At 43.7% G+C, this 24483-nt stretch overlaps 2 protein-coding genes across 3 annotated transcripts in view; one reads left to right on the forward strand and one right to left on the reverse strand.

Annotated features, from left to right (window-relative positions):
* The window catches only part of GABRB3 (gamma-aminobutyric acid type A receptor subunit beta3), a 297693-nt gene extending 283021 nt beyond the window's left edge, over positions 1-14672 (reverse strand). Inside the window, exon 1 of the mRNA XM_075265195.1 lies at positions 14350-14672. Coding sequence (XP_075121296.1) covers positions 14350-14453 — 104 coding nt within the window. The 5' untranslated portion in view covers positions 14454-14672. The remainder of the gene's footprint in view (positions 1-14349) is intronic.
* The window catches only part of GABRA5 (gamma-aminobutyric acid type A receptor subunit alpha5), a 145730-nt gene that overhangs the window by 98378 nt on the left and 22869 nt on the right, over positions 1-24483 (forward strand). For both annotated transcript variants that reach the window (XM_075265190.1, XM_075265191.1), the window contains exon 8: positions 14869-15021. In XM_075265190.1, the coding sequence (XP_075121291.1) occupies positions 14869-15021 (153 nt within the window). The remainder of the gene's footprint in view (positions 1-14868; positions 15022-24483) is intronic.

Genomic DNA, 24483 nt, shown 5'->3' on the forward strand with positions numbered 1-24483 from the left:
ATTTAGGAAAAGTCTTAAATCCACATTAACAAGCAGTATAGATAGAATCATTGTTATGATACCACCCCTTTAAATTAGCCATCGCCCCCCTAAACCGCTTCAACACCCCCCAATCTTCTCTGTGCCCTTTACTGCCCCCCTATAGGCCTCCAGCGCCCACAAGAGGGCGTTATCGCCCACTTTGAGAAAGACTGGTTTAAAAGGACTCTGACCACACCCATACCAGAGAGAAAGTGGCTCAACTCCAAAGGGAGTGCACACAGCAAGAGAGTGCTGTTAGTGGCCTGCAGGGAGCAGGTGCACTGTGGACCAGTTGGAGACGGACAGGCAGTCTGTCCCAAGAGGACTGGATTAAGCTCAGTGTGAGCTGGACTGGTGAGACAAAACCTCAGAGTATCTTGCCCCAAAAGATTAGTCAGGGTTCAAGAAGTGAGGTAGTGCCCTGTGTGTAGGCTAGGCTGTTTGTTGTTTTGTTCCTGTATAAGCTGAATAAAGCCACCTATTTTGGATTGCATTTACCTGATCTGCTGTTTATTTGGCACCCAGCGCCACCAACACCTCTGTAAATCCAGGAAACCGCTTACCTTTGATGCTAAATTACCCCCAATTGTCACTATAATATATATATATATATATATATATATATATATATATATATATATATATATATATATATATATTTAAAACTGCTGCAGTTTGATCTCAGAAGACAACAAAGACCAATCAAAGTCATTGGAAAAGCATTTATCAATGACCTTTCATTGGCTTTTGTTATCTGCCATGATCTCATGCCTCAGCAGTTTAACCAATTGCAGAAGGCCGAGGACCCACAATTCAGTAAAATTGCGGTGTTTTACAGTTACTGCAATGTGGTTTCTTGATAATCCTATGCCCACTTTGCGATAAAAACCGTGTCACGGACATGCCACAATTTCTGAAACCGACGCGGTTTTGGAACTTGCAGCATGTCAATTATATCTACGGAAATGCAAGCAGTTTCCCCATAGATATAATTGAAACAGAAAGTCTGCGGAGGAAAACTCCACAAACTTTCTGTTTAAAGCGCTGTGGGAAGAACTGCGATGCGTTGCTGCCACGTTTTTTCCCACAGCGCTTTGCAGCTGCAGGTCATATCATGGGGCCTTAGTCTAACTCTGCTACATCTGTGCATATATGTACCCTATTGTAAATTGAATAAACTAGTCAAAAGAAAAGTATAGGAGGAAGAAGGAAAAATGATGAGATAATATGGAATTTTTCACATTGAACGTTTTTAGGTGTATAACTATAGGAAGTGCTGAAGTAGCCATTACACACAGGCTTTAGTACATAAGGCAGTATACAATTACATTCAGATGCTCAGGTTGTGTGTATTTGAAAAGATGCACATAGTTTGATGTGATTGGTGTAGTTTTTAGCTTTACAAAGGAAATAACAATATTTAAAATCAAAAACTGCATTTTTTTTCCCAATGCAACTTTAATTACACACAACCTGAACATCTAAGTATATCCTACAAGTCACACACACTATAATCTTACTAATATTATGAATGACACAAAGAAAGTGGGGTGCGGATTTTTTTTTTTTTTACCTATAACTTCAAGCCTCTTATTATGTTACATTCTTTTAATGAAGAACATTCTCATCACTCATAATTTTCAAAAAAATATGCAAATACTTTGATGGCTCATTTAAAAATTGGCTGTGTGTAGTTTCTAAATGTCTTCAAAGCTTTTACTAATGACTAATACACACCAGTGAAAATGAATTATGATTTTGATATCTTGCTCTATCATTGCACAATTCCCAACATGTCAGCAGGCACTTAGGCTTAGATTCAGGTGGTAATGATGTATGACTATGTCATCCCCATGGTCCCAGACACACGCGTGCACTTACAAATGGAGCAAAATTTAGCTTCACATTTATACAAGCCTTATCTCAAAAAGCTAAATATATGTGACTGCAAGCAGAGTAATATCACATAACGTGCATACAGACTAATGTCATTCGAATTTACAGCCCAATTTTTTCATTTTATTGCTTGCATCACCCTTTGAGGTTGTATTTCCTTTGAACTAAGAGTATCAGATAATTGTCACTGTGTATCTCTCTGTCTTTTTCCTAGCAGTGGTTGCATTAGCTATTATTTGACTGTTATTCTAAATGTAGCGTTATACAGATAATGTTTATTGTGCGCTTTTTCTCTTTTACCTTGGCTCCTGGATGATAATAGCCAACATACGGCTTAATAGCCAACATACGGCTTCTTGTGGATTCATTTACCAATCGCACAAATATTCTACTACAGCCTGCAGCCAACGAATAGTCAATAGCGGTTCATATTTTCCTTATACAGGAATGTTTTAGAAGAGAAAAGCATTTTTTGTCAGAGTCTGATGATCTGTGCTGAGAGCTAATAAAGCATTTAACCATGTTACTAGCTCCCAGTCAGGCTATGTCATCTGGAGACTCTGCCGCCAAAAATCGGCGAAGAGACAAGTCCTGCATGGCGAATTTTTTTCTCTGCAGATGGGCTCTCCATTATTCGGGTCCCCCGCTGCAAGTGTGAAGCTCACCTCATATGTTTACTTTTCCAGTCCCAACCTGCACCTGTGTTAACTTTGCCATTGCCCCCATTGTCCTTTGCTTACTAACTGCAAATAAATGTACAAATGTGCAAGTAAATAAATGACCACTTCATGCATTTTACTGTGTCCACTGCTGCAGCTTGTAACCCAGCAGGTATGGAACCACTGTGTCACTGAACAGTTCTGACTTGGGGTTACTTTTAAGGCTATTGTCTAAGTGGTCTCTTGGTATTCATAGTTTAAACCCCATATGGTGACTTGGACCAACAGGTTACTACGTCTTGGATTCGTATCCATTCAGTGACAACTGACCAAAGCAGTCTAATCCATCCTCCATAACTGTCCGGTGCTGCTACAGACCGACTCTAATCTAGACACAAGTCTCCATCTTCTGCCAGAGAAACTGGACAGGAGACAGAAATCTGGCAGTCAGTTTTCAAACCCATTTACTTGAATGGGCTTGCAAAATGTCTGCCGTGAGCGTCTTGTGCTTTTACGCAGCGAAACAGTCTTTTTTTAACCAGACAAAAAGTCCTGCATGTCCGACTTTGTGTCCGGTTAAAAAAAACGGTTTCGCCACGGAGAGGCACAAGATGCTCACGGCGGACACTTTGCAAGCCCATTCAGTTTAAAAACTGACTGCCAGGTTTCTGTCTCCTGTCCAATTTCTCGGGCAGAAGACGGAAGCCTGCAAAGCAGAGACAGGGCGCTGGTGTGAAACCGCTCTTACTGTTTTATTAGTAAATTTATGACGTCGCTCCTGGAAAGCCTGTAGCAGTGCTTGTGATCTACCAAGTCAGCAGAGCTCCAGGTACTGCAGAAGCCCTAAACACATAACAGAGAAAGGGTGCACTGTCTGCCCAGAAACCAGGAGTGGCACAGCAGAAGAAGCCCAAGGGCACAGAGTGGGCACAAGCAATGTGATTAAGATGAGACAGCCATACCCAGCAAAGAGAGAAAGGCCAATGCAGAGCATCACAAGTGTGAATATTGGTGCTGGGAGACCATGCCAAGAAGACACATAGCTAGAGTCAGATAAATTGCTGGCCAGTTGCAGAGGAGATAAAGAAAGCCCTGGAAGAGAAACAAGTACTGAATAATCACCATTACTGTATCCCGTTTCCCAGCCCCAGCAGCATTTAGCAAGGAACAGAGAGAGTTGAGACACCAAACTTGGGATAGAAGAACTGCTGCCTTTAGGAGAGTATTACTTACACTATTAGTTAAGACTAGAAGTGGGTAAACCAAATTATCACAAACCAGGTTTTGACCTGAATATTACAAATTGTTCAGTTTTTAACAGGAGTAGGAGTATTAGAACACCGTTTAGTCAGGTTTAATGAATTACAAGCATATTACAAGTGAAGGAGAATACCACCACTTACCAAGACATGTCCTATGGCCTGGTCCATCTTATTAGTCCATACTTTACTGCCTGCTACTCATGTTGCAACAGCTGCCAACACTGCCATCACTCAGCCACACATGTTCTGTAGCCTGGTCCATCATATTCCACCATACCACACTGTAGGTTCCACAGTGTTGGCATCAGAATGCAAAACCATTTTGATTTCATTTTGATTTTACCCACAAAGGGATAATCTTTGGTGTTTGTTTTTTTTCTTGAAACCCCCCCCCCCAGTTCTTTATCATTTTTCAACTAGCCACAAAGCCACAAATTTTTCTCCCAAACAACAAGCCCGTAGCAATTACAAGTCAGGCTACATTCACATATACACTGGAGATACCATCACAATGTCCACCTGAAAATCAGCAGGAGAAACAGTCCTGGATGGTTCTGCATTGTAGTCGGTGGGGTCCATCAGACTCTGGGAGTTACGAGTTACCAATATTTTAGTGGTCCACCTATCCATTGTTTTGGTTATTCCGACAGATCAGAACAACAGAGAGGTGACACTAGTGTGAACCTAGCATCATCAGAAGAGGCTAATTTTTCTATGAAAGCATTGTTTTTACAATATAACTGTCGTGTCTGTTTAAAAAGCTATGTGCAACTCCTTTCTCTCTTGCCATAGACAGTTCGAAATATAGAGAGTTAGAAATTGGATGGATAGGTTCCTTGGAGCCCTGAAAGTGTAATACACTTTTTTAAAGCCAATTTAATCTGTGGTTCATAACGAGTTTGGTTGACCCAAAACAAATCTAAGTCCCAAACCACCTTAACCTGAAACAAAATGAGTCTTGAAAGGCTCACCCATCTCTAGTTAAGGCCTGAACTGTTCACTGCTACAGAAGAAGATACATACCTCTAAACTGTTCTTTCCTGTTGTTACCAGAGACTGAATGCTGTTGCCTAATTGTTCCCTGTAGCTGCAAATAGTTGAATACAGCTAAACCCCCTGATGTTGCAATAGACGGAGTACAATTGATACATGCTCCTGTGCACAGCAGAAGTCAGGACCGGTTGCCAGGACAACTACCGCAGACAAAGCATAGGATTCTGTATTGTTAAGGAGCTCACAATAGAAAATCACACAGTTAGACCCCATATACATGACTGAGTGTGCATTTAGTGCAGAGCTGAATTTGCTGAGGAATGCAGTTGGATAACACATTAAGTGACATCTGAGTGCATTCTGTAATTCATTCACTTCTATTGGGACTTCCAATCTACTCCATTCTAAAGACACAGAACAGGATAATGCAGGTCCTATCCTGCTCCACGACATTGGAACGGAATGGAACAGAAGGTCCCATAGAAGTGAATGCATGACAGAATGCACTCAGATGATACTTGGAATTCACTCTGAGTGTCATCCAACTGCACTCCGCTGCAAACTCGGTCCCACATCAGAAGGACACTCAGTCCTGTGCATGGGGTCTCAAGCCAGTTGTTAGTAGAGTTTGTGCCACATCTGAATATCATTACAATGTGAGGGATCATACAGATGGGCCCAAAGTGGTATATCCCATCTCAAGGATTCAATCTATACTGTTAGCTTATGTAGATTCAAGAGTTTTCCTTAATACAATGGTTGGAGAGACACACTACTCTCTGGAAGCACAGAGGGCTGAGTTCTCTGGATTACGCCTGCTCTCAGAACTATCATCTTCTAATTCCAGTGTGTTGTACTGTATAGCAATTGTTATCTCTCTATGTAAACACGAAGATGACACTGCAAGTCCATTGTCAGTCCTGGCAACAAACCTGTATAATGTATTATGCATTTACTGTGCATAATACACAGTATATGCATAGCGTATCTGTATGATTATAGATTTCTAGTAATCATAATAAATTATCTTGTGTAGTAAAGGCAATATTCATATCTAGTGAAGCATTACATCATGTCCTGTTATTAATTAGTGATACATGTATCTGGACATATCCAGCCAAGGGGACAAGAAGGAAGGACATGTGTTTTATTCTGGCTATTATCTTGGTGCTCTCCTAAAACAGGTATAAATTGTCAGTTGTGCATGAGAACACATAGGGGTAGAGATGAAATGTTGTTCAGATGGAGTTTTGCTATTCCATTGAACTAGGACAAGTGTATGCCTGTTGTGTATAGCAGGGCGCCTGTGTAAAGACTTGAGAGAAAGGCACAGCTGAAAAAGAATTTTTGATGTAATGTGGGCTAATGCGTAAGGTTCGTTGTGACCCACCATCTTTTGCCTTAACCTTGGTTTATGTACAGTACAGTGTTGCAGCTCTGTAGCCCCGAGCTGTAATATGGACTCCAATTTCATAGAGGCATATTGAAAAACTGTGGCTCCTTTGGATATCCTAATAGAAATAATATATAATACAGCACCCTACAACATTACTCAAAGATAACAGGAATCCATAGCTAAATAAATTGTGCTAGTGGTTGACTTAATGGAAACTATATGCATTAAAAAGCGATTACCTGGGAAACCATATGGACCCCACAGACTATAATGGGATCCATGCGGTTTCTACTCAGTTTCCAGTGAGAGAAAAGTACTACTTGAAACATTGATAACTTTTTTGAAACATACTTTCATGTATGGAACTGTGTGAGGGCTTTTTTTGAGGAACATGATGTAATTTTTATTGATACCATAGTTTGGGGAATGTGTGACATTTTGCTTAGATAGGGTTCACACTACCGTTGGATTCTATTATGAAGGTATCCGTTTAAAATAAAAAAACAAAACGGACACCTATCATAATGGACACAAACGGAGAGTAACTGATGGCTATCAGTTACTGTCCGTTATAAGTCCATTGCCCATAGACTTCAATGTTAAAAAAATAATGGACACTTGCCATCTGTTTCCTTCTAACGGACAGAAAAGTCCTGCATGTAGGATATTTTTATGGGCTGGAATAAAACAGACTTGGGTGTAAACAGGCACTAATGGAACAAGATAAAATCCCATTGAAATGAATGGAAATTTTAACAGGCTACTGACGATTCAGCTAGCGTCCATTCCTAAAATCTTGTAACTGACAATAGCTACGGACACTGCTGATGGTCACCAACGGTAGTGTGAAGGCTCTCTTACTTTTTATTAATTTTTTTTAAGAGACAAAAGGGAAAAAGTGCCAATTTGGCAATCACCATGTGGGAGAAATATTTTCATATCTTTATAGTTTGTGCATCTGTGACGCAGAGATGCCTAATGTGAAAGCAGAACCCTTCAGGTGCTATGGATGTCTTTGGCCACAGCATCTGCGGGATTAAATTTCTCAGATCAGAGATGTCTCTTATCATCGGCACTGCTGCATCTCTGCTGTTTAACACCACAGAGTCCAAGCAGCTACAGTCCTCAAGTCCTAGGTGGGTGCCAACTTTAAGGAGATGTACATGTACAGCGCAGAGAGGGAAGAGGTTAAAATGCTTAAAGCAAACTGTGAAAAGCTCACCTTCCTGATCCTCAGTAGCTTCCATACTGCTGATTCATGGGTACCCCACCAGTCTGTGTAACCTGGCCTTTAATGATGATGTGACTGCTGCAGCTACTCACTATGTTGAGGCATCAGTATGCTGAGTATTGTAAGTATTACAAGGTTTTAGTCAAAAAATTTCAGGTAGCTTCACTTCCCTTTTGTTACCTCATTGCCACAGCCATATTACTGTATACTCCAGTGTGTGGATGTCCGGTGTGGTTTATGTAGGATCAGTGGCGGATCCAGGGTTTGCGGGGCCCTGGGCAATTGACTTTGGCGGGGCCCTACTTACTGGGGGTCTTGCACTTCTAACCTGTACTTCCCAACTGTTGAAGACTAGAAAGAGGGAACAAAACATGCGGCGTGCGCGCCGCAGCAAATTAGGCCCCTCCCACTTTTATGTTGGCTCCACCCATTCTCATTCAATTTTCATGTGATTCCACACAGTATAATCCTCCTACAGTCACCCGTAAATTATATCTCCCCCCCATTTTCATATACACCCTTCATCTACGCCTAGTTTCATGTCCCCCCCCCTCTATCTCTGTCCCCAGTTTCATGCCATTCTCCCCCTTTATCTGCCCACAGTTTCATTTCCCCCCGTCTCTGCTCCAGTGTCATGCCATGGAGATGGAAACCTGCAGGCATTTTTCAAACCCATTCAAATGAAGTGTGCATCCGTGAGCGCCTGTGAGCGTTTTGTGCTCCCTGCGGCAAAACGTTTTTTGTTTTTTTTTAACCGGACACAGAGTCGGACATGCAAGACTTTTTGTCCGGTTTAAAACGGTTTTGCCGCAGAGAACATAAAACGCTCACTGGCGCTCACGGCCAGACTTGGTCCGACAGGTTTCCATCTTCTGCATGCAGATGACGGAAACCTCAGAACGGAGACCAGACGCTGGTGTGAATCCAGTGTTAGCTGTGTTTTGCTCAGTAGGGCCTAATCCTTGAAGGGTTTGCCCAGGAATTACAGGTTTCTACAAGGAGACCGGTGAAGGAAAAAAAATAAAACCCACACTCACCTGTCCCTGATTCTCCTACCCCTGTCCGCTCCAGCGGTGCCCCAGAGTTTTTTCAGTCCTCGCCACACGTAACTGATGAAGTCAATCATCTGCCTCAGCAGCCTAAGGAAAGAAACCGCGATATCACTCACATATGTCACCTGTGATGTCACGTGTCCTTTCCTTAGGCCGCTGATTGGCCTCAGCAATCATGTGTGGCGATGACATCTGCCAGAACAACGCTCCGGGAGCCACTGGACCAGACTGACGTGGGAGACACCGGGGACAGGCGAGTATGGGTTTTGCTTTTTTTTCTTATTTGTGACCTTTCCCTTGCAGAGAACTGTAATTCCTGGATAACCCCTTTAACATCTCAATATACTGAACATCACACTATAAAATACAATGCTATGCATAATGGTAGACATGTATAGAAGAAAACACAGAAACACACTCATATGCTGAATATACTTAGGCCTGGTTCACATCTGCATTCGGTATTCCTTTTTGGGAAGGCCGCTTGGGGTTCCCCCAAACAGAAACCTATACGCATTAAAAAGCGGTGAGCAATGAAACCACACGGACCCCATAGACTATAATGGGGTCCATGTGTTTTCTGTGCAGTGTCCACATGAATCGTGTGGTGAGAAAAGTGCTGCAAGTACTCCTTTTCTCTCCACGTGATTCATGTGGACACCGCACAGAAAACACAAAGACCCCATTATAGTCTATGGGGTCCGTGTGGTTTAATTGCTCACCGCTTTTTAATGTGTATAGGTTTCTGTTCGGGGGAACCCCAAGTGGACTTCCCAAAAAGGAATACTGAACGCAGGTGTGAACCAGGCCTAATACATATAACATATATTTACACACATACATTCATATACAATATACATACACATATACACACACACACCTATCTACAAGCATACAGGACTCACACAGTATATCAGACACTTTACACAAATATACAAACATTAAATATACATATTTTTACCCAAAAAATGTACTTACATTTGGCCTGGTGCACAGGATATGGAGGAGGCTCCTGTGCAGCTTTGTCCTGTCTGGCCTATGGTGAAAGCTCTGCTTCATTGCAGTAGCCGGCAGACTTCCCCCTGCACTCTCCGATCTGTGTGGGGGAGGGGCAGCACACGTCCTGCTACATGCCGGCAGTGCACAGTGCAGGGAGGAGAAGCCCCGCGCCTGCTAATTCTCACACACTCGCAGGGAATGGTACAGGGGCCCATTTTGGGATGGTCAGGAGCCCGATCGGGCCCCTGAATATCCCGATCGAGCCTCTGAAGTCCCTGAAAGTACATCCTACCGCCGATGAGCTGAATACATAGGCGTTTAAAGCAGGAGCTGTCAGCTCCTGCTTTAACACTGAGCTCAGCTGGAATCGGGACATGCCGACCGGGACCATTTTGTTAGGTCCCGGCCGCGCCGCAGGGCCCCGATAAGTGCGGGGCCCCGGGCGGTTGCCCGTCTCGCCCGGCCCTGGATCCGCCCCTGTGTAGGATAAGGTTGCAGCCCATAGTTTGCTGTAAAAAGCAGCTTGGAAGCATTTGATGGACAGGTCAGGGTGACCTTCTGCACCTGTTTCTTGATAAAGTAAAAAAACTGAGTGCGAGGACCTTTTCTTAATTTACACAACCATATTACAGTTTTGTGCAGAGCCAGAATAAGCTCTTAATTCTAGTGCATACCATTGTACCATTGAATGTTTTCAAGGATACTATGGAGCCATATGAATACACCACCAGTACACCACCTCAGGCTTCCAAAAGTGTCCTAGTAGAATAGGGGCACTATTTAGGTTGGGCATGTTTCTTTTTCTACTGGTTTGCAAGAACTTGATACATATACTCTTCAGAGAAACTGCATTAACAATAGCAGACAAATGGGTGGAGAATAAGCGTAAGGGTCATAAAAAAACGTATAAAGGGCAAATTAGATACCAGCCTCTTATGTCCTATAGTATGTGTGTAACAGACAGTGGATTGTGGCCCTACTGTCCATCCAACCAACTTCCAAGGGCGTTCTCTAAGCAGCTTCCACATTTTTCACCATTTAACTCCTGTACGAGGATCTGATCTCTGTGAGAAGACTACCTCTCAACAGGTGAAAGCTGGAATAAGGCCAGAGAGATGTTGATGTGAAGTACCAGGGAGTCAGACAGAGAGTGGAGGTATGGACTAAAGCCAGAGACGTCAACTTGGACATCCGCTCACAAGTTGATTCATGAACAGCAGATCACAACAAAAATGGAAGTGGTCTTTTCAAGGGGAGGCCTTTTATAAAAGTGAACACCTGTGTATATTCAGACACCATATAATAATAGTAAATCCCAAAGGAACAATTGCACCATTTTTACTTATGCCATTTAGTGAACAATATGATAAATATTGTCAAAGGTTTGTAGCAGCAAAAAAAGTCTGGACAAGCAGCTATGGTCGCAGGTTAGAGGCAAGATTGTACATAGAGGGTCTTCAAAACTAGATCAAAATCAGAACTGGGCAAGATCAGTAAACAGAGAATCAAACAGAAACAAGATAAACTCACAGACACTATCTGGATAAGATCCTATGTCACTAAGGGCTCAGAAGATATAAATAGGCCAAGGCTTCCTGATATTGGCTGGAAAGGTCTTCAATTTGCAGGGAGGGTAGGGTGCAACTGTTCTTTGACCAGGCCCAGTTGCGCCGCCACTGCCGCCACCAGCAGCAGCAGTAGAAGGAGGAGGAGGAAGAGGAGGAGAAGGAAGAGGAAGGGGAGGAGGCGGACATGCACTGCAATATGGAGAGATAGGAACTGCACAGAGTGTAGCTACGATAACCTGGAAGCTGAGTTTGCTGGAATAGATCGGAGTATAGTGGCGGGAACAAAGCACTGATTTTGTACATTTAAATATATTGCTTAAGTTTTTTCATATAGTTCATCTATATAGTAATGACCTACTTTTGTTAATCTAGTTTTCTAATAAATTTACTATATGATAATTTGCATGCCCATACTACAAAGAATTCTGCATAAGGATTACTAGCTTTACAGTCCATATGGGTGACAATTGTATAAATAAACAAATCACAGTTCTTCCACCTTTAAGCCTGGGTATAAAAGACCAGCAATTGAGTATGACACTGTAAGGCTTAGTTCATACATCACAATTAGCTATGCAAAAAGTAGGAAAAATCATAAAAAATGCATCAAGTTGACATTTCATAGAGAAGGGCAGGGGCGTAACTACCGTGGTAGCAGCAGTAGCAGCTGCCACAGGGCCCGGGCCATTAGGGGGCCCGGTGACAGCCGCTACCGCTGCGTTTTTGTTTTGTTTTTTTTTAAATAGTCCGTTACGGGCCCCATTCACTTGCTGATCCTGGCTGGGCCGGGATCGGCAAGTGACACCGCGGGCCCCACAAACACTATCATTATACTCGGGGGTCTTTGCAGACCCCCGAGTATAATGATCAGCGGACCGGGAGACGTAAGGAACATAACGAACAGTGTTACTTACCTCTCCACGATCCTGCCTCCGGCCTCCCTCATTCGTGTCTGACGTCTCTGACGTCACATGACCCGGGTCTGCTTCCCGGGTCATGTGACGTCCGACGTCATTAATGCAGGACAAGAGTGGCAGCCGGCAGCCGACAGCCTAGGAGCCGGGCACAGGTAAGCAACTGTTTTTTTAAAAAATGTTTTTATTCCCCCAGGTCACCGATTATTATACTCTGGGGTCTGAAAAGACCCCAGAGTATAATAATTGTTTATGGATGTCCACAGTGGGACATAATACTGTGTGTAGGGGACACTATTGGGGTTAATTCTGTGTGCAGGGGACACTATTGGGGTTAATACTGTGTGCAGGGGCCACTATTGGGGTTAATTCTGTGTGCAGGGGCCACTATTGGGGTTAATTCTGTGTGCAGGGGCCACTATTGGGGTTAATTCTGTGTGCAGGTGCCACTAATGGGGTTAATACTGTGTGCAGGGGCCACTATTGGGGTTAATACTGTGTGTAGGGGCCACTATTGGGGTTAATACTGTGTGCAGGGGCCACTATTGGGGTTAATACTGTGTGCAGGGCCACTATTGGGGTTAATACTGTGTGCAGGTGCCACTATTGGGGTTAATACTGTGTTCAGGGGACACTATTGGGGTTAATACTGTGTGCAGGGGACACTATTGGGGTTAATACTGTGTGCAGGGGCCACTAATGGACATAATACTGTGTGCAGGGCTTACTAAGGGACATAATAGAGTTCTGAGGAGGGGGTTGGTTGAGGTCTTCGGCGTCGGTTTGGGGGGGACCCCCATGTCAAAAGTTCGCCACGGGGCCCCGCCATTCCTAGTTACGCCACTGGAGAAGGCCATATATAGCACATCAGCATGTATGTGCACCATACATGGTCGGATTTTAAACAGTCTTAAAAACCATAAAAATAAAAACATTACAGTCTAGGGGTTCTTCTCATTTAAAGCTTTAGTTACCCTAACAATTTGCAAATATTATCTGTAAAACAGTCTAACACATGTCAGTTGAGGTGCCCAAGTAGCCGGAGCTCCCATTATTACCTCTGTGTGTGCAGACACAGCTGCCAGATGTGTAAGCATTAGATGAAAAGAAAGGTTTAATCCGGATGGGACACGTGCTGATCGCCTCTTAAAAGCTTGCTGCTCTGGTAGCTCCATGCTTGCCTTGGCTGATCTGATTGTATGCTGGGGGAAAAGGAGGAGTGGGGAATCCTGACAGCACGTGGCCTAAGGTCACAGAAACGCTGCTTTCTTGTATAATGCAGACGAGATCAACACTTAAGGTATCACTGTTCCCACTAAGCTTTACACTCTGGAAATGATAGTGTTAAAAAAGAAAAAACTGCTGTCTGTCACATCAGCTACTCAGGAAAGAGTGCTCGACAGAGGTATATTATTTATTATAAGTAGTCACATGTCAAACTAAACCATGGAGTGTGTTATCGTCTTTTACAGAACACAGAATGTAACTATAACATATTACATAACATTCATTTCTATCACATGTATACACAGACATACGCAGACTACAGTCCCACTACATAGTATAGCAATGGCTTCATGAAAAGTAGTAGCTCCAGTGATCAGGGCATGACAAATATATAATGCAGGAATTATCATAGTGTCCAGGATTATTAAAGTTTGAGCTACACCATCTGGTAAGCAAAATTCCCTGTTTACTACATTATAACATTATATTTGTATTTTGTGTGTAGTCAGGAGCAGATTTGACATCCGTAATCAAAGTTATGTACGGGGGTACCCCAAAATATTATTTCCCTTCCTCTCTTTACATGCCATGTCCCCTGTTCACAGGTCAAACAATCTGGACAAAATAGTGCAGTATGCTGTGCTAAAATGAAAGGCTCCCTATGCTTCACCCCACCATATTTTACAAATGGACTGCTTCACAGAGTATAATATTCCCTTAGTGTCCCATACACAATATAATGTTTGCTTAGGCCTGAAGAGGACCAATCATTGGTTAGTGGAGAATATAATTATGTCTTATGATGGTCAGGTGTAACCTATTAGAATAATCCAATAGGTATTGGCAGTTTGGGGAAAAAAAACTAATATGTGGTCAATGGGGCCATCACGAAACCTCATACTGTAGGGGTTCCCCTAATTTCTGGGACCCCATGCAATTACATGGACTGTGTTTAGGTCAACACTTCACCAGCACATAGAAAAACATCAAGCAATTGTCCAGACCACTTAATATTCCTCAATGAATTATATGAGAAAAAATAGCAAAATTTATCAGGTTTTTCAAACAGGAATAACATTGAAATAACTATTTATATACACAATTATTACTAAATTTAATGCATACACCTACCAGTTCACCATCATGGCCGCATTGTTTTCAGCAATAAATGGTAATTTCCCTTGGACTTTTGCAAGGAGCAGCAGAGAGTAGAGGCAGAAGATACAGTTAGACATTTCTTGACCATCTGAAGTGTGTGCCAAAAATGTAGGTCTGCTCTGTGTCGTCGTTCCACTGGTGCTGTATCCTGTATCCTATATCCAAAGCTACTATGTGCTGTGTGCCCAGCTCAGTCTGTAGTGCAGTCCATATACAGTCCATCTGGGCAGGGAGGATTCTGATTGCAGGATGCATGACAAAGAGCCGGACACAGATTGTAACCAGGGATTAGTAAAATACAGAAATCCGATTTTGCACAGAGAAAGCATCAGTCATCAATGGATTTTCTAGACCTCATCATGCTCTCAGTAATCACTTTTCTACGTGGTGACTTCTCATTTGTTGCTGTGTTCCCTGTGCTCGATTGTTTGCAGTGTATTTCTCTAATATTTGCTCTAGACATGTTCTAATATCTTTTTTATTCCCTTCTAGGTGAATACACAGTGATGACTGCACATTTCCACTTAAAAAGAAAAATTGGCTATTTCGTTATCCAGACCTATTTGCCGTGTATAATGACTGTCATATTATCCCAGGTGTCATTTTGGTTAAACAGAGAGTCAGTTCCTGCTCGGACAGTATTTGGTAAGTGCAGAGTTGTCTCCAGGATTTTGCAGTGCTGTACAAGAGCTGCCACTTGTTGCTGAGTGATATAGAGAGGGGGTTTTTTTTCAGTGTTGTATTGCAGTGTATACCATTTAACTTTTCATTTGTAGTTAAAGTAGACCTCTCAGCTCATAGTGGCTCACCATCTGGGGGCATCAACTAATACTGCAAGGATTATGGTGTTAGAGGATGCAAGTTTTATCTTAGAACGTCCCAGAATTTCTTCATTATACCTCACTGATGATAGGGCATGCTGTAAGGAAATCAAGAACGAACACAGACCGCTCTGCAAGAACAGGTATCGGCCCCTTGTTCTCCAGTAGCTTAGCACAGAACCCCCTCCTCATTATGTCTCTCTGATAATATGTAAGTAACTATTAGATTACATGTAAATGACTGCACAGCTATCAGACAGTAAAAAGCTGCTTTGGGCAAACTCTGTTTATAATCCTGATCCTTGTGTGGCTTCACAGGTAGCATATACGGTATATGTCTGTCTCTGAAGAAAATGATTTTATAGTGAGTCAGGGCAACACTAAAAGTCACAGCAAAAATATCTTTCTGGATATGTTTCTGTGGGACCTATGGAACCTTTAGAGGTCATAGTGAAATGTTACAGATTACAACTAGTATAAAAGTTGTTTGTGACGGAATAATATAATTGTATATATATATATATATATATATATATATATATATATATATATATATATATATATACTGTGTATATATATATATATATATATATATATATATATATATAATATTATATATAAAAAATAAATAAATATATTATATAATTGTATATATTTGTATATAATTGTATATATTTGTATATAATTGTATCCTTATTCAGTCAAAACTAACATTTGGGCATTGCTGCTCATCTATTAAGGAACATATGTATAGTTCAGTATAGAGCATGCCACATCCCCCTCCAGTGGCACTCCTCCAGAGTCAGAGCCTCCATCTTAGAGAGATGAAGAAATATCACAGAATTTGTTTCAGTGAGATTTGCTTGAATAAGGGAGAATTGGAAAGTGCCCCAATTCCAAGCAGATCGGCCACAGAGTGTTTTCAATTACTACAGAATATAGACGGGCTGCTCATTGCAGATACTGCCAGTATGGAATGCAATGGTTGGTCCAGGTCTGGCAGCGATTAGCACATTGGAATCAAGTGCTAACAGTCTAGCTAATCTAATTGGTGCTTAAAGGGGTATTCCGATCTCCAGGATCATAGTTAACACTTGAAGGATGCAGGGTACTTCATAGAGTGACAACTTTTTTCATATTTCCTTCCCTGCCTTTCAAATTTCATAACTTTTTATCTTTCTGTCGACGTTGCTATATGAGGGATTATTCTTTGTGTGGCGGTTGTACTTACATTTGGTACCATTTTGGGGTACATATGCTGCAACCCAAATGGAGGGAACCAGAGGATGGGAGTAGTAGTGGCAGGTGCTGTGCTATCGCATAAGCTGAGTGTCTTCAACCACTCTTCCCAGCTCAGCTCCTAGGCCAGACACCTATAAGGGGACCTGCTGTGCCATCTGATGGTGATGGTAGTAGTTCCCCCGGAGCGCTTCCAGTTGGAGAGTGGTCTTCCGTACTCTGAGCCAGTGTGATAGTGTTCAGAAGGACCCTGATGGTAATGCTGGAACAACTCAGGAAGGCAGTTGTGCAGTTGAAACAGGGGGGGTGTCTGTAATGCGGGGTAGTCTTGACAGGGATCCGGTTACCTTGTATAAGGTCCCAGGCCGACTACTCCTGCTAACAAACTCCACTGCTCCTCCTGGTACCAAGTCCGATCGGTAGACATCTAAGCTCCCTAGCTCTGGTAGAGCCTTGGGCTGAATCTTCCTCCTTGGGGCTGTATGGAAAGCTGTTTAAGCTCAGTTTACAGTGCTGGCCTGCACCATCTCCTCTGCCAACTACTAGAGACATTCAGGCCGGGGCCACACACAGAACACACACTGCAGAATTTCCACCATGGCAAGAAAATCTGAACTCAGATAGAGTTCACCCCCAAGCAACACAAGGCCCACAAAGTGTTGTAAAGTGTCAAGAACACATAAAAAAATTAGGTGTACACCAGTTTTTAATGCAAATTACATCAGACTTCTGGTACATATTTATTAGTTTATCTGCCCCAGTGTGTGAACAAGGCCTTAGCATTGAGTGCAGAGCTAAATACCTGGACCGACTTTCCTGTTTAAGATGTCAAGCTCAAATGACACAAGATGGCTCAGGTAAAGAACTGTTCACATTCTACAGCCATTGTGACATCATGAGATGTCTGTGATGTCATGTGACATCTATAATGCAGCAGAGATCTGCACCATAAAACCTTCACGTACATGATCACATCACAGATATGTAACAGTGACCGCACCAATATAAAACTACATCACAGCACAGCATGAAAGAGCCCTGATATATCGTGACACATGTCTGAGTCATGACACACATATAAAGGGACCCTTTGCCTTTAATACATATCACCTACTCCTCTATTTAGGAAAACACAGGGTCCCAGACTGGTCACCCCCTGATCCTACATGTCCAAAAGGAGCTGATAACAGAGAACTAGAGCATCTTCTTAACAGGTTTATGTTACAAAAATGCTTTGTTCTACATTGTTTTATAAATTGTATGGAAAACTACCACAAAAACAACCAAATATAAATGCATTAGCCTACTGGTTCAGTTCCCTGTCCAAGTTCCCTGTTAAAGAGGAGCTTTCACCATTTTGCCCACAGGCAGTTCTATATACTGCCGGAAAGCTGACAGTGCGCTGAGTTCAGCACACTGTCGGCTTTCCCGATCTGTGCCCGGTGTGAAGAGCTTACGGTCCGGTACCGTAGCTCTTCTATGGTCAGAAGGGCGTTTCTGACAGTTAGCCAGAGACGTCCTTCTTCACAGCACAGCCAATCGCATTGTGCTGTGAGAGCTGGGAGGAACGCAGTACTCGTCCATAGACGATTATCAGGGAGGGAGGGGGCGTTCCTCCCGGCTCTCACTGCACAGCGCGATTGGCTGTGCTGTGAAGAAGGACGTCTCTGACTGAGTGTCAGGAACGCCCTTCTGACCATAGAAGAGCTACGGTACCGGACCGTAAGCTCTTCACATCGGGCCCAGATCGGGAAAGCTGACAGTGCGCTGAACTCAGCGCACTGTCAGCTTTCCGGCAGTATATAGAACTGCCTATAGGCAAAATGGTGAAAGGTCCTCTTTAAACCATATGGACATATCTTTACGCATTTTAGAGGGGTAAAAACTATAGATGTGCAAATAGTGAAATATTCGATTTGAGTAGACCCTCAATATTCGACTATTCGATTGAATATCGAATCCCATTTATGTCTATGGGGAAAAAATGCTTGTTTCAAGGGAAACCAAAATTCGACTAATTGGAGTCACCAAGTTCACAATGACACCTCAGGAAATGATGCCAACACCTCTGGAATGCAACTGGGACTGCAGGGGTAGCATGCCTAGGGGCATCTAACACGCCCAAGTCCCAGTATTACCCCACTATCACAGCCTAGACACTAGACACTTTCCACACTCAATAGAACCTCTATGGAAAGTGGAAAATACTTGGAAACCTTCTTTCCTCGACAATAGTATGGACAGAAACACAAATTTTAAGCTAAAGAAACATTAGCATGTGCCCCTTTAAATCACGTTGCCCATGACAACCACAGATGGCATAGGCAAGGGGGAAATCAAACAGCCCCCACCCTTAACTGTCATTGTGCATGTGTGTGATGTGGTGAGACCTCCAAAAATTACTTTTCTGTCCCTTGAAGTGAACCCTTCCAAATTAAGTTAGAGGCCCTTAAGCTGAGTCCTTGGGGTGAGCCCTCCTAAACTTAGCTTCAGGCTCTTGGGGTGAGGTGAGCCTTGTAGCAGCAGAGATTGAGGCCTTTAAGGTGAGTTTAGCTTTGTACCAGTAGAGTTTTAGGCTTTTGAGGTGAGTTGAGCCTTGTACCAGCAGAATTTTAGGCTGTTAAGGAGAATTGAGCCTTGTAGTAGCAGAGTTTTAGGCCCTTGAGGTGAGTTGAGCCTTGTACCAGCAGAGATTGAGGCCCTTGAGGTGAGTTGAGCCTTGTACCAGCAGAGATTGAGGCCCTTGAGGTGAGTTGAGACTTGCATCAGCAGAGTTTTAGGCTGTTAAGGTGAATTGAGCCTTTTAGTAGCAGAGTTTTAGGCCCTTGAGGTGAGTTGAGCCTTGTACCAGCAGAGATTGAGGCCCTTGAGGTGAGTTGAGCCTTGTACCAGCAGAGATTGAGGCCCTTGAGGTGAGTTGAGCCTTGTACCAGCAGAGTATTAGGCCCTTGAGGTGAGTTGAGCCTTGCACCAGCAGAGTTTTAGGCTGTTAAGGTGAATTGAGCCTTTTAGTAGCAGGGTTTTAGGCCCTTGAGGTGAGTTGAGCCTTGTACCAGCAGAGATTGAGGCCCTTGAGGTGAGTTGAGCCTTGCATCAGCAGAGTTTTAGGCTGTTAAGGTGAATTGAGCCTTTTAGTAGCAGAGTTTTAGGCCCTTGAGGTGAGTTGAGCCTTGTACCAGCAGAGATTGAGGCCCTTGAGGTGAGTTGAGCCTTGTACCAGCAGAGTTTTAGGCCCTTGAGGTGAGTTGAGCCTTGCACCAGCAGAGGCTGGCTCTAAGAAAGTATCAGGACCTGCCATCTGGATCCTGAGAACTGCGGTTTTGACCGCACACCACTAGATTGCTTAGGGTGTATTGTAATCTTAGCCTGGAATCATAGGCAGGATATTTTATGTCTCCTGATGAGTTTAAATGAACGAAACGCGTAGCGACAGAGACAAATGAGACAGAGACAAGTTTCAAACAGTTTTATTTTTAATGCAATTGTTTGTGTAGCTCCTTTTGAGATTTTGGCAGAATGTAGCCTGAAGATAGGAGCTACATGGCAGATACTACAACCTGCTGAAATGTACCAGCAATGAGGTCTGGGGTAGCGGGTGTGATAATCTAATGCCCTACTCTGTTTGCAGCAAGACAGACCTAGTCATGAATAGTAGGTGTTAGGTTCATATACGAGTCTAATGTGACACCCTCCTTTATTCTCTGATAAATCCAAATCGGCACTGTTGTCACTAACACCTTTGTGATACATGTATCAGTGCTAGGGATACTTAGGTAATTAGCTTAAACATCTTGGCTTAAAACACTCTGTTTACTACCTATAGTAATCTCCTTGTTGTGGAATACGGAGGGGAGCAAATAAATACCTAACACCACTAGGGACAGGGCAATTTTACAGACATATATACCCGCTGCTTTATACATGGGGGCCGTATTCTGTGTTTGTGCACCTATTTTTAATGAACCACCAATAAAGGTTAAGTTTTAATATTTTCTAGTGGGGGTGCCCCTTTTCGTTGTTTACAGTATATAATAGGTAACCCTTGATCCAAAGTGTGCTCCTTTCCCACCTCCCCTGCACAGTTATTGGTGTAAAAAAAAGTGCCAGGGAAGGTGGAGGGGAATCAAATTTTTACTGTGAATACCACGTGGTATTCGATCAAATACAAATATTTTGAATACCTTAGTATTCGATCGAATGGTATTCTCTCATCTCTTGTAAAAACCCATTCCCTGGGTGTGCATATGTTCATAGATTGAGGCTGAAGAAAATTTCTTAAAATTGTCTGTCCTGTAAAGAATTGACCTGACAATCACAGCAAGAATCACATTGTACAGAGGTGTAGCTGAGATTCTGGCAGTGTTGATGGAACAATCCTGAACTTTAGAACCCCCCTCCTCTCCAACAACACAATGTATGAAAGAGTCAGCACTAAGTGAAGAGCTTCTTACCTGTCTGTCTTACCTTAGTCTGTCCTCTTCAAGTTGCCAAGCTCTATTGACACAAGATAGCTCAGGTTGAGAACTTTACACATTCTACACCCATTGTGATGTCACAGGATATCTATGATGTCATGCACCTTGTAATGTCACATAGTGTGTATGATGGCAAGGGGTTTTATAATACATTTACCTGTAGAGATGATATTTAAGGAGTTTAATTCAGGATTTATCATATTTATATATATGGACAGTGTATGGTACTATTTTTTGTGCTGTATACTGGCTGTAATGCTCAGTATCTTCTCTTATTATATATAAAGAAAACACAAATGACACCCCCACATGCGATCCTCTCAACTGACACTCTCCCCAATATATGTAGCTCATTTTTGCAATATCCCACTGCTCCAGCACAATGTTACGGTTCTGTGTGTATGTATGTATATATATATATATATATATATATATATATATATATATATATATATAATATTTTAAGCAACAGAACCTCCAGTCTGCAAGACACTGCAGTTAGGTCCACAGGCCCAAAGGTGGGCGGCTGTATGTCTGAATAGTCCTCTACCAGTTAAGATGCACTGGCAGATATGTGACGCGATACTTAATGTGAATAAGCTGCAAGAAAGCCCTGCCAGTTAACCTTACTGGACAGGTGCACAGTACAGCTGAAACAGCAAGGCTGCCAGGGGTTAACCGTCACCTCAGGTCAGCAACTAAACATGCTCCTGCAACAGCTAGGAGAGCAAAGGAAGTTTGACAGTAAAGAGGCTAACTGAGAGCCCAAACCTGCTGCAACTCTATGGGCTGGAACAGTGTCTACTGCTCCTAGCCCTGGTATAGAGCTGTCAGTTCAGGATTTACAGGGTACTAACTACAGGCCTAGTCTGAACCCCTGCCGGGATACTGGAGCCTAGCCCTGAACTACTGTCTTTTAACAAACTTCAGTCAAAGTGTGAGCCCTGGGCTGGCGTCGGCTTACACTATTTAAAGGCAAGTCCCCGCCCAATGGGGGCGGTGGTCATGACCTCACGGCTCATGCTCAGTAGGGACGAAATGGCACTTAGCTTGCGAGTGGCTCCAATAGGTCTGAGCACGCTCAGTAGGCCGAAAGCTGGACATACACTCCAGACACCTCACTATCCGAGGCCGAGGGCGAGAGTTAGATTGACCCGCAGGTGGCGCTGTGCGCTGAGCAAGAACCCTGTGGGACCCAAACCTAACACATAGATGCTATAGTGGTGCCTTCTAGTCTTTGCTTTCTGTTCTACAACAATGATATACTAAAATTCATGTGACCACTACACTTCATTTATATATCCCAACTCTCCCAGATGTTCTGCAGAACATCGTAAGTCATTTATCTCACCCCAAAGTTCTATATTTACATCACTACCTGCTATCATTGGAACTAGCCTTTACCCTCCAGTTTCAAGACAACTTAGGGCTAGTTCCAGGGCCGGCTCCAGGTTTTTATGGGCCCTTGGGCGACAGAGCCTCAGTGGGCCCTCTTGTAAAGGAGGTGGGGGAGTCGAGACACTGTGTGTTGCAGATGAAGCGAGTGACGTCATGCAGGAGTGTGGCGTCACCAACGCCATAACTCCCAATCTTTTAAAGAGTAGAAAGAGGGGCAAAATGTGCGGCGCGCTCTGCGAGCCGCGGCAAATTTAGCTCCACCCACTTTTATGTTGATTCCACCCATTCTCATTCATTTATTATGTGCTCCCACACAGTATAATCCTCCTACAGTCACCCGTAAATTATATGCCCCCCTCCATCTCTCCCCCAGTTTCATATACACCCTTCCTCTGCCCCCAGTTTCATGTCCCCCCTCCATCTCTGTCCCCAGTTTCATCACGTTCTCCCCCTTCATCTGCCCACAGTTTAATGTCCCCCGTCTCTGCCCCAGTGTCATGCCGTTCCCCCCCCTCCCCTTCATTTGCCCCTTCAGTTTCATTGGGCCCCCTCCATCTCTGTCCCCAGTTTAATGCCGTTCTCTCCCCACCCCCTTCCCCAGTGTCATGCCGTTCCCCCCCCCCTTCATTTGCCCCCTCAGTTTCATTGGGCCCCCTCCATCTCTGTCCCCAGTTCCATGCTGTTCTCCCCCCTTCATCTGCCCCAGTGTCATGCTGTTCTCCCCCCCTCCATCTGCCCCAGTGTCATGCTGTTCCCCCCTCCCCTTCATTTGCCCCCCAGTTTCTTTGGGCCCCCTCCATCTCTGTCCCCAGTTTCATGCCGTTCTCTCTCCACCCCCTTCATCTTCCCCAGTGTCATGCCGTTCCCCCCCTCCCCTTCATTTGCCCCCCAGTTTCATGGGCCCCCTTCATTATGTTTCACCTTAATATGTAATACAAAACAAACACTTACATCATTCACCTTCTACCACTCACCTTCCCTCGTTCCCCCGACGCTCCTCTCTCTCTCCCTCCAGTCACATAAGCGATGCAGGAGCTGTGAGATCAGCTCCTGCTTAGCTCCGGCCCGGCTTGCGTGTGTAGGCGTGATGCGATGACGTCATCGCGCCTACACACGCAAGCCGGGGCCGGAGCTTTAAAGCAGGAGCTGATCTCACAGCTCCTGCATCGCGTATGTATTTCAGCTCATCGGCGGACGGACGCCGATGAGCTGAAATTGTGACAGGCAAGTGCCGGGGGGCCCCCAGAGGCTCTGTGGGCCCCGGCACTTGCCCAACTATGCCGTGCGCTGACGCCGGCCCTGGATAGTTCACACGGGGGACTGTATAGCGGGTTTTGGCACCGAGAGTGATGCGCGTCACTCTTGGGTCAAAACCTGCCTACCACGTCTGTCGCGGTCACGGCTCCCCCCCCCCCCTCGGAGTCGGCTCAAAGGAATGGCCTGACTCCGGAGATTGCTTCCAACAGGCGGACGCCGCGGCTCGCCGAGCCGCAGAATCCGCCTAAAGTAAGGGCAGCCCGCTTCTTTTTTCTGTGAGTGGCAACATGCTGCTCACGGAAAAAAGAAGCCTGGCAGTCTACATGGACCACCATTGTGTGTGGGCAGATTATGACATGGATTACGCGCCATAATCCGCCCCCTCTGTGCCCGTGTGAATGGGCCCTTAGAATTAGAGAGGAAGCACGCAGAGTGGAAAATTGTTAAAAATGCAATATATAAGTCATTTAATGGCCATAAAGTGTGGTATTCTTCATGTACGGACATTTTTAAAAGGTTATCTTTGCTTTAACCCCATGATGTGATATCAACACTGTTTCAGAGGGAAAGGTAGTTAAGAAGGGAGAGCAGATAGCAGTGCCCATGTGGTTTTAAATGTGGTTAATATTCTTAATAAAAAAAAAAAATGTGATAAGTAACTGGAGGTAAAGTGGACCCGAGCCTAAAATGGAAGGATTTACTGTGTAACTATGCAGGTTAGGAAATAGTTTGTAGTTAAGCAAAATACTGCAGCTTATTAGCAGATACTAAAATAAAATAATGGGATAATAAATCTTTGCTTAGCGCACTATTGAAGACTGGATCTCCCCTCATTTCATGTTCATGTTCTTTCACTATATCAGAAATACATCCTTTTCAAGTGAAATTCAAAAGACTTATGATTATAGAACAAAGAC

Source organism: Leptodactylus fuscus, chromosome 2 (genome assembly GCF_031893055.1).
Source record: "Leptodactylus fuscus isolate aLepFus1 chromosome 2, aLepFus1.hap2, whole genome shotgun sequence".
In the NCBI taxonomy this organism is placed as follows: domain Eukaryota; kingdom Metazoa; phylum Chordata; class Amphibia; order Anura; family Leptodactylidae; genus Leptodactylus; species Leptodactylus fuscus.